The 13,760-nt window shown below is 38.8% G+C and overlaps 1 protein-coding gene across 2 annotated transcripts in view; it reads left to right on the plus strand.

Annotated features, from left to right (window-relative positions):
- The window catches only part of PKP2 (plakophilin 2), a 103,132-nt gene that overhangs the window by 13,975 nt on the left and 75,397 nt on the right, over window positions 1-13,760 (plus strand). For both annotated transcript variants that reach the window (XM_082419722.1, XM_082419721.1), the window contains exons 3-4: window positions 10-683; window positions 7,853-7,988. In XM_082419722.1, coding sequence (XP_082275848.1) covers window positions 10-683; window positions 7,853-7,988 — 810 coding nt within the window. The remainder of the gene's footprint in view (window positions 1-9; window positions 684-7,852; window positions 7,989-13,760) is intronic.

Genomic DNA, 13,760 nt, shown 5'->3' on the forward strand with positions numbered 1-13,760 from the left:
CTTGTGCAGACAGGCACAGCTGCCACTTATGAAGGTCGCTGGGGGAGAGGAACTTCGCAGTACAGCTCTCAGAAGTCAGTGGAAGAAAGGTTCTTGAGGCAGCCTCTGAGGAGACTTGAGATTTCCCCGGACAGCAGCCCTGAGCGGGCTCAGTACGCACACAGCGAGCACCAGTCCAGCCAGAGAAGCCAGGCCGGGCACACCTCTCGGCGGCAGGAGAGCAGGAGGTCCACGCTTCTCGTGCCGCCTCGCTACGCCCGCTCAGAAATTGTGGGTTTCAGCCACTCCGGGGCGGTGGGCAGACAGCGCCACTACGACACGTACAGGCGCTACCAGTACCGGTCTGTGAACGACGCCGTCTTTGACGGCGCCCGGGTCCACCCGGTGGTGCTCACGTACCCCAGGCCTGGGACCAGCCACAGCCTGGGCAACCTCCTGGAGAAGGAGAACTACGTGACTGCGGGGCCTGCCGCGGGGCAGGCCAGGCCGGCGTCCGTGCAGCGGGGCACGCAGGGCCGGGCGGCGCGGTCGTCCTGGCATCAGAGCTCCTTCCACAGCACCCGCACACTGAGGGAGGCCGAGTTCGGCGGGAGGAGGACCCACATGACCGTGGGCCAAGTGGCAGCAGGAGGAAGTGGGAACGTGCTCGCGGAGAGAAGCACTTTCACCGACGCCCAGGCTGGGTGAGTCCCCTTCTCAATCTGCAGCACAGTCGGTGCCAGCACATTCTGTTCCCACAGCTCTTACCGTGTGAGCTGGCGCTCCTGGGGCTGCAGAGAAAGGCTTCCAGAGATAAGTGATTAAAACAATGACTTCTCAGGCAGCTGCCTAATTGACAGATTAGCCTGTTTGCCTCAGGGGCAGGGGCCAAGCTACCTGCTTGTATGGCAGCTCTCCGGGGGCAATGTGACTTTTAATCCATCTGTTCCAAATTAGATGCTGGCTAAAGGGATGGCTGCCCCTTGGCTATATGAAAATCTACTTTGAATGAGAGCTAACTCGAGAGTAGACCAAGAAATGGATAATTGCATGCATCAGTTATTCTCAATCATTCCTTGAAATAAAGGAAGGAAAAAGGCAAAAGTGTTTATTCCTGGTGCTAAGAGTGAACCTCAAATGCTGTTTTGATAACACTACCACAAAAAGATGGAGCTAAGCAAAGGCAGCTAATTTCTAGATGTCTCTTTCCTTCCTTTTATACCTAATAATTTTACTTTTTGATTCTGGTATCAGTGATTGGAGGGGTTTTGTTTTGCAATACTGAATAATTAAAATAATTGAAGTTTCAAATTCATTCCTTTGCCTCTCCTATTTACTTTATACCTTGACTAATCTAGTTTTTGGAACTTTAACCTTTATTCAAGTTTGATGCTGGAGCACAAATTTCATAAACTGAGGAACTCACTAAGAGAAAGGTTAAAAAATGGATGGATGATTACATCAGTAACTCCCAAAATAATGATGTGGTATCATTATGGTAAAACATTAAACACATGACTTTTTAAAATTTCTAATGGAAGTTGTTACCTTTAATCATCCCTTTAAGTGAAATTGTGCAGTATACTCATTGATTAGGTAGGCACCAGTGAGAAAAGATGTTAGGGCTAATCTAATCTTGAAGCAAGAAATATTTTTTATAAAGCAAAATTGAGCATCAGACTTCTAACATTTCTTGTAGAAAGCAGATCTTTGTCAATATGGACACACTTATAAAGAAGAAAAATACATGAGGTAATTATTTATGGAGGAAAAAGCTGATCAAGTCTTTTAAATGGATAATTCAAGATGTATTAAATGCCTACTATATTCTAGGATTTGTGCCAAGCATAGTTTTAACAAAATGATTCTAACAATAACAAAACTATTGTGCCACGTTCTCCAGCAACTGGCATTCTTCTCTTCCTGCATCTCTGTGTCCCCACACTGCTTCCACCACCTTGTCACTTCCCAGCCTGTCATCAACCCACTGCAGTATGGCTTTAGTCCCCACCATTTCACTGAAATAGTCTCCCCAGAGATCTACCAATGACTGCCTTAATGCTACATCTGAAGCAGTCCTTATATTACTCAGTCTATGGACAGCATTTGACACCACTATCTGTGAAATTCTCCCTTTCCTGGGTTGTCAGGGCACCAGCTTCTCCTGGTTTTCTCTAGCCATGTCTTAGTCTTCTCTGAGAAGACTTTTCTACATGCCCAAGGAAGTCATCTTCATCAACCCTTCTCTTCTGGTCTTGGTGCTCTTCTAAAGAGGCCCTGTGTACTGCACTTGTATCCTGTGATTCCCAGTGTTTTATTTTCAGCTCTGTCCTCCATCCTGAACTCTAGATCTGTATGTATTTCTAACAAAGTCATGGACTCAGTATGTTCAAAACTAAATTTATCTGCTCTTCCCTACCCTGTACTCCTATCTTCTCATACTAAAGTCCTATCTTTACAAACCTGGGAGTCACTCTTAGCTTTTCCCTCCATAGTCACATATCACCAAGCCACATTTTATTCTCCTTAATGGGTCTTAAATTTTTACCCTTCTTTCTGTCTCTATTGCATAGGTCTCCCTGCCTCTGGTCTTGCTCACTCAGCCATTCTCTAGGACCATTAGAATGATCTTCCCAAATCTGATGATTCCTCTCTCCAATTTATAACCTTCCCATAATTCCACCATATTTTTGTGCTTTTTACCATGGCACACAAGGCCCATGTTTTCAGCTATGCTTATCACTCTAGTCTCATCTCTTTCTACTGTCCTCCACCCATCATCATCACCTTCCCCAAACACATCCCCAAACTGTCAAACCACTTCGAACCTCTTTTACTTCCCTTAATGGAAAGTATTTATTCACATATTTTCTTTCTTTTTCTCTTTCTGCCTTCCCTTCTTCTTTCCTTCCTTTCTTTCCTCCTTCCTTCCTTCCTTCCTTCTTTTCTTTGTCTGTCTGTCTATCTATCTATCTCCTCCCAGTAGCTTTGGCCGGCTACTCATGATTCTGGATTTATCTGTTACCACCCTTTCCCTGACCACTCCCCTCACAATCTAGTTTATGAGCCCCAGATAGCTGTACTGTGTGTGTGTCTCTACCAGAATAGTATATTGTGGTTATTGGTTTTCTTATCTGTTCCCCCTCTAAATTTGAGTTATTGTTTTAATAGGGTGGATTTTATTACAATAATTGATCATATTTCAAAGACTAGAAGGAATACTTGGGATCAAGAAATTTAAAATAAAGGGAAAGAAATCTATTCTTGATGATTCCCAAAGTTGCCATCCTAGAGACCAGAAATCATAGAAATGAACACTTCTTGAAAATTTTGCTATGTATGGAAAGGAAAGGGCATCAGGGATATTTCCTATAATGATCAAGGTGGCATCCATATCTAATTCTCTTCCTCCTTTGGTGTGCCCCATGGCTCATTTCAGTTCCCCGGGCTGCCCCCTGAGAGCTCTGCCCTTGAGAACACACACTCTGCTCTCCTTTGCCTTGCAGTATCTCACATTTCAAACTCTATCCAGTCCCTATATTTGGAAACTGCTTTTTTATGTCTAGTGAAAGTCCCACAGGTAAAGAAGTGTTCTTTCACATTTGTGGAACACTCCTATAGAGTAGTTAGATAAAACTATAAACCTACATAATGACATAAGGTATTAAACAATGGATCTTTGTTTCTAAAAGAAGAATGGCTGGTCAGTTTCTAATGCAGCTGAAAATCAAAACATTGGAGTAAAGAGAGATAGTGAACAGCTGTTCTAAATCAGACTAATGAAAAAGGTTTAAGAAATCACCAAGTAAAACACTGTAAATCAGTTTTACTGAAAATATGATTTCTGTACCTATGGAAGACTGGTGGTTCAGCAAATGAATATTAGGTTGCTCCAGTGTACCCAGCACTGCAGTAAGCACCATAGAGGATCCGTAAAAAAGAAAATAAGACACATCAAGTGCTAGATTGTACTAGTGTCTATAGGAATTCAGAGAACAAAAGAGTGATGTATTAGTAGAGGGAGAGAAAGGTGAGAGACTTTATCTCTGGTAGGATCACCAGTCAACTTTGTGACATATAGCAGCACAGAGCAGAAAAGATGTCATTATAACTTCCCTTCACATCCTCTTAATTAGCAACCTCTTTAGTTCTTTGATTCCTCAGGTCTCTTTTAATTATATCTTTCTTTCCATTTCCATTTTTAACAGCCCAGTTCACAACTTTATTGCTTCAGCTAAGACTCTTGTAGTGCCCGCAAAACTGTGTCTAGAGACACATATCCATTCCAAAGTCATCTTTCCAAAGCAGTGCTTTCATCACACCTAAAATCTTTGTGAGGTAGGGCAATTTGCATTTCCTAAGCATCTGACAACACGAGGGAGCTCTTCATTCATCATCTGGTGTTTGCTTGGCCTTCAGAGCTATTCTAATATCTGGGAACCAACCTAGGGCAGGGCTATATTGTTATTGGCAGGAATGCGGTTGCTGAGGGATTGCACACCTAAAAAAAAAGGACCGTTTTTAATTTTTTCGTATAATATCTCATATTCTGACCAGTGATATTTTACACTGCTTCCTCTTTACATTTTTGTAAAATATATATTGATATCATATTAACATATTAACTAAAGTTGTTGAAAAGACTCACTTCTGGAGAATATGCTCAGTGGATAATGGGGCCAAGGAACAACTGCTCATCCTGATGCTTCCCTCCCCAACCCCATCTCCCAAGCCACATTTCTACAAGCTTCAAGAAATGTTTTGTGAGTGAGCAGAAAGGGAAGAAAGAAGGAGGAAAGGGAAGCAGGGAAAGAAGTAGGGAGGAAGAGAGATTGAGGTGAAACCAAGCAGGACCCTGCAGTGCCTTGCCTGGGTGCAAAATTCCCTCCATATCCCACGTTTCTTGTTTGAAGAAAGGCTTTTATCTCCTAGGCCCTCTCTGAGTTCCAAAGAGCAGGCTCAAGTAGTTAATGATTAGAACAATGGAGTCACAGGACTCCTGGTTCATCCTGAAGGGATATAGATAACAATCTAACACATATCTCTGAGTTGTTCTGCAGAAACTAGGACTGCCACTCATTGTGGATAGTGACTGTATGCTGACCACCAACACCTAGACCCCATACTGATTGGAACCAGAGGTTGATTGTTGAGATTCCTGGAACATCATCCTGTTACCTCACCACCATCAGAAGAATGTCCACAAGCTGATCAGGCACCCTGCAACTCTCACTCCTAATTTTGCCTTTAAAAACCCTTCCCTGACAACCATCCGGTCTTTTGAGCATGAGCTGCCCATTCTCCTTGCTTGGGTGCCCTGAAGTAAATGCTGTACTTTCCTTCACCACAACCCTGTGTCATTAGATTGATTTTGCTGTGTGTTGCACTAGCAGACTCCAATTTTGTTGGGAAACAGGGGAGGAGTGCTGTGGGAGAATAGAGGAGGAAAACAATAGCTCTAGCTGGGGGTAGGGATGCAGGAAAGATTTCACAGAAATGATGATATTTGAATTGAGTCTTGAAGAATTAAGAATTAGGTAGAAGGGTGGGCTTTCTAGAAAAATCAGAGAGAGTGGCTTGTGAAGAGGCATGCAGTGTTTAGAGAAGGATTAAAAGTCTGGTGTGATTGGAGGATGGGTTAGTCCATCAGGGGAGGGAGAGGAGATGGGGTGGAGGATGGCAGGAGATGGAGTCAGACTGAGGTCAGAACATATGCCATGTTATAGAGTTGGACTTTACAGACAATAACAAAACAGGAAATTGATGCCCTGACAGCTGTGGCAGACCTTCTTGTTGAGGAGGTCTTCGTTATGTTTGGGAATTGTTTTTAATGATAACTTGAAGTAGCATTAGGTTGGCTGGTAGTGAATGCAGAACTTCTTTGTGAATCATGTTCAGGAATGGAATTATTTGTTGGTGTTAGAGACTTGGGAATTCAGACTTTCCTGAGTCATTTATGGCTTATGAAGTACATTAATGGCTGAATCTTTAAAAAAAGAAGTGTTAAACAGGAGGTTATTCTTAGGTTATGAATGATCTTTCATTAGTTTAAACACCTGTAGTGGTGGATGGTAAAAGACTTAAAACTAATTTCACTTTTGATTTTCCTATAAAGGAATTGGAGTCCATGCATATGAAATATTTCCATCTCTTTTTTTTTTTAAATAGATCTTTATTGGAGTATAATTGCTTCACAGTACTGTGTTAGTTCCTGTTGTACACCAGAGTGAATCAGTGAATATGCATATACGTGTCCCCATATCCCCTCCCTTTTGAGCCTCCCACCCGTCCTCCTTATCCCACCCCTCTAGTTCATCGCAAAGCCTAGCTGATCTCCCTGTGCTATGCTGCTGCTTCCCACTAGCTAACTATTGGAAAACAGGATGGAGGTTCCATCTCCTTTTAAAAGGGTGTTTATATTAAATAAAAGTGATTCAAATTCTAGTTTTAGTGAAAATAGCCTACATTTTTACCAATTAACTTGATTGCTAAGTCCCAACAGTTTAAAATATGAGATCATTATATAATTCTCAGTATAGATGCCAGAAGTGCTTCATTTTTAATACCCTTATACTCATGAGGTAACACTTCTGTGTTTGAACATGTGTTTCAGAAGCAGTGGGAATTAGTTTTTAGTCATGAAGCCCATTACTCTTATCCCCTCACCTGTGCCACACCCACTCACACACAGCCATTCTCAACATACACATGTTCACCTCTGTACACAGGTGCATGTATTGGTGGGTTAGCCAGCTATAAGAGAGAATTTCCTCACTGTTCTTGCTAGCAGATACTGGAAAATTCCCTCCCATAATGTCTTAGGAGTCTCCATTACCTGAAATGAATCAGGTGTAACCTTCTTTGAAGCCAAAAAGAGTCCTAGGTTACCTTTAAAGCATGTCTTTAGCCACAGTCCTAACGTGTTGCCATCCTGAGTGTGGTTTCTCTGAGGCGATACTTAAGGAAGTGCAAATGTGCAAATGTGCAAAAGAAAAAAAGGAAGTGCGAATCCACCTTGGTAATAGGCTGTCTAACCTAGTCACCTTCTAGGCAGAAGTAAAAGGGGAGGAAAAAAATGCCACTTCTGTGAGGCATTTGGGAGGTATTGTTTTACACATAGCAATTTTATTTGTTCTCTGTAAATTATCCTGTCAGTATCAAACTGAGTTGGATTTCATAACACTGTACACACCTGCAATTAGTAGAGGACAAATTATGCTACTAAATAGACATAAACTGAATGTCATTACAATGGCAAAGCAAATGGTAACAGAATGTTTATAAAATTGTCTTTAAAAAGGGCTTTTTATTGTTGCATGTAATCATTACCTTTCCTGATGGATTCTGTCACACTAGCATGACTTATTTTAACCAAACAAACTCAGTTTTCCTGGCGTGTACTGTTTACATACTACTATATTCATCAAATAAGAGCACTTTTAGAATGCTTCTTTTAAAGCTTATTTTCAGGTGAAATAACAGATTTTGAGCAGCTGTGAGAAAAATCTAATGATTTTTGAGGGAAGGTGTTTAACTTACAGGTGTGACATTACCAGGGTAGGAATAATTTTTAATTTCTGTGACCAAATTTCTTTTAAATTTCATGTAAGATACATACTTTTCTTAAACAGAGTTAAGTTTCTTCTTAATTCATTGGTATCTTCAGAGGCTAGTCTGACCAGAGCTGGAGTGTTTCTGCAGCTAGCTTCCTATACCTTCTGGCCTCAGAGGCTGATTATTCCTTTGGCTGAAGAGGAGCCAAGACTCAGACGTTCTAGGTGCTTCCTGATAGTAGCCAAGTCATCTCTGGAGGATCAAGTTGACAGGAGAGGGCAGGTTTGGAATTTTGCTGAATCTGTGACTGTTTGTCTAGGAATGCAGACACGGAGATGACTCTGGAGCGAGCAGTGAGTATGCTTGAGGCAGACCACACGCCGCCGTCCAGGATTTCTGCTGCAGCTACTTTCATACAGCATGAGTGCTTCCAGAAATCTGAAGCGCGGAAAAGGGTGAGCATATCATATTAAGTCTGATGAAAACTAGCACACTTTCACATCTATTACAGTGATACTGCAAACTGAAACCAATTTTAATTTATTTTAATTTTTGAAAATCTTCATTGAGTTATGTGAATCATAGCTCAATTTTTTTAATTAATTAAATAAATAAATAAAAATAAATCTTTATTGAGACCTTTTAATTTAAAAGGAAATATACACTGATTGCCAAAAAAAATTTTCCTGCAATCCAGAACTTAGAATGTAAATCACTATACATACCTCTCCCTTCTTTGTCTGACCCTTTAGAACCATCCCCAGAGATAATTGTTTGTATCAGTCTGTGTAGTTTCAGAATTTTCTGAGAGAGAAAGGGGGCGAGAGAGAGAAAATGAGTGTACATTTTAGGCTATTATTTTCTACGTTTAAAAAAATATATTAAATGTAAGCAATGTGTTCCAATTTTTGTTTTCCTTAAACAATTTCTTTACCATATTACAACAATGGTTCAATGGATAGCTTTGTACATGTATCTTTTGGCATTTCCACCAGTGTTGCTATAGGACAGATCCTCCAAAATGGAATCAATCTTCGTTTTAAAAAGTGGTACATTTGTGGGGGGAAAAAATCATAGTTCAAAAAGGTATGCAGTGAAAAGTAAGTTTCTCTCCTACTCCAAACCCCAGTCTACCCCCCATTTCCCTCTTTCTCTATCAACCTCCCATTCTCATTCCTCCTCCCTCCCTCCTTCTCTCTTTGTCTCTCTCATCAATTTTGGGGTATCTTTCCAGAGATAGTTTATGCATGTAGAAACAATTATTGGATGGGTTGGTTGAATATCCTTTTTTGTTTAAAATAAAATCACAAATGGTAACAGGTTATTTACAGTACTCAGTACTTTATGTTTTTATCTAACACTATATCTTGGAAATCTTCAGTATTTATTAGCCCTACTTCATTCTTTAAAACTGCTACATAGATTTTCTTGTATAAGTGCACCAATTTTGTTTGTTCAGTTTTTTAACAGACTTATTAAGGTTCAAAATGACAAAGTTTTGACATATGTTTTGATACTGTGAAACCATCATCACAATCAATGTAATGAGCATATCCATTACCTCCAAAGTTTCCTTGTGCCCCTTGGTAATCAATACATCCCACCCCTACACAACCCACTTCCAGTCCCCAGGCAACCAGTGATCTGCTTTCTGTTACTATAGATAAGTTGAATTTTCTAGATTTGTATATAAATGGAATCATATAGTAAATATGCATTTTTTGTCTGGATTCTTTTACTCAGCTTAAATCTTTTAAGATCCATCTGTGTTGTATGTATCAAAAGATGTGTGTGTGTGTATGGCTGAGTAGTATTTTGTTGTATGGATACACCATAATGTGTTTATCCATTTACCTGTTAATGGACATTTGAGTTTTGGCTATTACAAATAAAGCTGCTATGAACATATGTATACAAACAAATGTTTTAATTTCTCTGGGGTAAATTCCTTGGAGTGGAATGCCTGGATGATATGGACATTGTATGACTTTTTAAGGAGTTGCCAAACTGTTTTACAAAGTAGCTGTACCATTTTACATTCCCACCAGCAATATATGAGAGTTCCAGTTCCTCGATATCCTAACACTTGACATGGTCAGTATTTATTAGAGCCTATAGGTTTGTAGTAGTATTTCATTGTAGTTTTAATTTGCATTTTCCTAATGACTAATGATGTTGAACATCTTTTCATTTGCTTATTTATTTATTTATTTATTTTTAATTTTATTTATTTAATTTTTTTATTTATTTATTTTTGGCTGTGTTGGGTCTTCGTTTCTGTGTGAGGGCTTTCTCTAGTTGCGGCAAGTGGGGGCTACTCTTCATCGCGGTGCGTGGGCCTCTCACTGTCATGGCCTCTCTTGTTGCAAAGCACAGGCTCCAGACGCGCAGGCTCAGTAGTTGTGGCTCACGGGCCTAGTTGCTCTGCGGCATGTGGGATCTTCCCAGACCAGGGCTCGAACCCGTGTGCCCTGCATTGGCAGGCAGATTCTCAACCACTGCGCCTCCAGGGAAGCCCCATTTGCTTATTTATTATCTGTATACCTTCTTTGGTGAAATGTGTTTCCAGATCTTTTGCCCATTTTTTTATTTGGGTCTCTTGTTTTCTTATTGAATTCTGATATTTCTTTATAGATTCTGGATATAAATCTTTTTTCATATATATGATTTGGAAATATTTTCTCTCAATTGTGTTTTGTTTTTTCATTCTCTTAACAGTTTTTAATTTTGATGGAGTCTAATTTATCAATTTTTTCCTTATGGGTCATACTTTTCATGGTGTATCCAAGAAATCTTTCTGTACTCCAAGGTCAAAAAATACTCTTCTATATTTTCTTCTAGAAGTTTTTTAAGTGTAATATTTTATAGTTGATCAGTAGTCCTTTTGGGGTTAATTTTTGCATATATTGCAAGATGTGGACCAAAATTCCTTTTGTTAAAATATATGTATATGCAGTTGTTTAGGCAGGATTTGTTAAAAAGACTAGCCTTTTGGTAGTGAGTTTTTTTTGCACTTTTGTTGAAAAGGAATTGATCATATACATATATGTGAGTTTATTTCTGGACTATGTATTCTATTCCATTGATCTCTGTCTATCTTTATACAAATACCGTACTGTCTTGATTACCATAGTTTTATATTAAGTCTTGAAATTAGGTAATGTTAGTCCTCTGACTTTGTTCTTTTTCAAGTTATTTTGGCTATTCTAGATATTTTGCTGTTCCATTTGAATTTTAGAAATGAGCTTGTCAATTTCCATATTTTATAGAACTGCTGGGATTTTGTTTTGAGGTTGCATTGAATCTGTAGATCAATATGTGGAGAATTGACATCTAAACAAGTCTTCTGACCTCTGAACATGGTATACTGCACCACTTACTTAGGTCTTCTTTAATTTCTCTCAACAGTGTTTTGTAGTTTTTACTCTAGAGATCTTTCATTTTTTTGTCAGATCTTTCCCTAAAGATACCATATTTCTAGATGCTTTTATAAATGGTCAACTTTTTCTTTTCATTTCAATTTTTGATAGTTCAATGATAGTAGATAGAATTGCAGTTGATTTTTTTTTTGTTTGTTTGTTTGTTTGTTTGTTTTATACTGCAGGTTCTTATTAGGCATCAATTTTATACATATCAGTGTATACATGTCAATCCCAATCGCCCAATTCAGCACACCACCATCCCCACCTCACCGCAGTTTTCCCCCCTTGGTGTCCATATGTCCATTCTCTACATCTGTGTCTCAACTTCTGCCCTGCAAACTGGCTCATCTGTACCATTTTTCTAGGTTCCACATACATGCATTAATATATGATATTTGTTTTTCTCTTTCTGACTTACTTCACTCTGTATGACAGTCTCTAGATCCATCCACGTCTCAACAAATGACTCAATTTCGTTCCTTTTTATGGCTGAGTAATATTCCATTGTATATATGTACCACATCTTCTTTATCCATTCGTCTGTTGATGGGCATTTAGGTTGCTTCCATGACCTGGCTATTGTAAATAGTGCTGCAATGAACATTCGGGTGCATGTGTCTTTTTGAATTACGGTTTTCTCTGGGTATATGCCCAGTAGTGGGATTGCTGGGTCATATGGTAATTCTATTTTTAGTTTTTTAAGGAACCTCCATATTGTTCTCCAGAGTGGCTGTATCAATTTACATTCCCTGCAGTTGATTTTTATATGTTGATTTTGTATCTGTGTTATTACCTAATTCACTTATTAGGTCTTGTAGCATATTTGTAGATTCATCACATTTCTACATAGAAGGTCATGCCAACTGTAAATAAAGACAGTTTTGTTTCTTCCTTTCTAATCTGTATGACTTATATGTCTTTTTTTTTTTTAATTTAGTACTGGCTAGAACCTCCAGTACAATGTTAAAAAGAAGTGAGAGTGGACATGTCCTGTTCCTGATTGTAGGCGAAAGCATTCAGTTGTGCTTACACTATTAAGTATGATGCTACCTGTAAGTTTTTGTTGTTGTTGTTGTTGTTTTTTGAGGAATTTAATCTGGGGTATTTTTGTGGTTTTTCTTTTTCTTTTTTCTTTTCTTGCTTGCTTTTTTTTTTTTTGGAAGAAAGGGAAAAGGCTTATACTTTAGTATTTTTAACAACAGTTTTTTCCAGCTTTTTGTTTTGTTTTTTTAATTAAGATGTAATTGACATATAACATTATATTAGTTTCAGGTATACAATATAATGGTATGATATATGTATATATTGTGCAGTGATCACCACAATAAATCTGGTTACCATTTATCACCACACAGTTACAAAATTTTTTTTCTTGTCATGAGAAGTTTTAAGATCTACTGTCTTAGCAACTTTCAAATATACAATACAGTATTATTAACTATAGTCATCATGCTGTACATTACATCCTCAGGACTTATTTATTTTATAGCCAGAAGTTTGTACCTTTTTTTTTTTTTTTTTAGTTTTTTTTTAGTTTGTACGTTTTGACCCCCTTCACCCATTGCACCCTGCCCCAAACCTCCTCCCCACCTCTGGCAACCACCAAACTGTACTCTGTACCTATGATTTTATGATTTTGGGGTTTTTTTGTTTTATTTGTTTCTTAGATTCCAGATGTGAGTGAGGTCATAGGGTGTTTGTCTATCTCTGTCTGACTTATTTCACTTAGCATAATGCCTTTAAGGTCCATACATGTTGTTGCAGTGGCAGTAATTCCTTCCTTTTTACAGCTGAATAATATTCCATATATATATATTTACACACACACACCACAAGTTCTTTATCTATTCATCCATCGATGGACACTTAGGTTGTTTCCATGTCTTAGCTATTATAAATAATGCTGCAGTCGAGCTTCCCTGGTGGCGCAGTGGTTAAGAATCCGCCTGCCAATGCAGGGTACATGGATTCGAGCCCTGGTCCGGGAAGATCCCACATGCCGCAGAACAACTAAGCCCGTGCGCCACAACTGCTGAAGCCCGTGCGCCTAGAGCCCATGCTCTGCAATGAGAAGCCACTGCAATGAGAAGCCCGCACACCGCAACGAAGAGTAGCCCTGGCTCACTGCAACTAGAGAAAGCCGGTGCACAGCAACGAAGACCCAACACAGCCAAAAATAAATAAATAAATTAAATAAATTTATTAAAAATAATAATAATAATGCTGCAGTGAACATGGGGGTTCATATATCTTTTTGAGTTAGTGTTTTTGTTTCCTTCAGATAATACCTATAAGTAGAATTGCTGTATTATATGGTTGTTCTATTTTTCATTTTTTGAGGAACCTCCATACCATTTTCCACAGTGGCTGCTCCAATTTACATTCCCATCAACAGTACACAAAAGTTTCTTGTCTTTTTGGTAATAGCAATTCTAACGGGTGTGAGGTAATATCTCATTGTGGTTTTGATTGTCATTTCCTTGTTGATTAGTGATGCTGATTAGTGACACATCTTTTCATGTGTTTATTGGCCATCTGTCTGTTTTCTTTGGAAAAATGTCTATTCATGTCCTCTTCCCATTTTTTAATCAGGTTGTTTGTTTTGATGTTGAGTTGTATGAGTTCTTTGTATACTTTATATACATAAAGTATATAAAGTATATATATATATACTTTATATACATCCCTTATCAGGCATATGATTTGCAAATATTTTCTCCCATTGTATAGGTTGCCTTTTGTTGATCTATTCTTCTGCTGTGCAGAAACTTTTTAGTTTGATATAGTCCTACTTGTTTATTTTTG

This window comes from Balaenoptera physalus (genome assembly GCF_965194825.1).
Source record: "Balaenoptera physalus genome assembly, chromosome: 13".
NCBI lineage: Eukaryota > Metazoa > Chordata > Mammalia > Artiodactyla > Balaenopteridae > Balaenoptera > Balaenoptera physalus.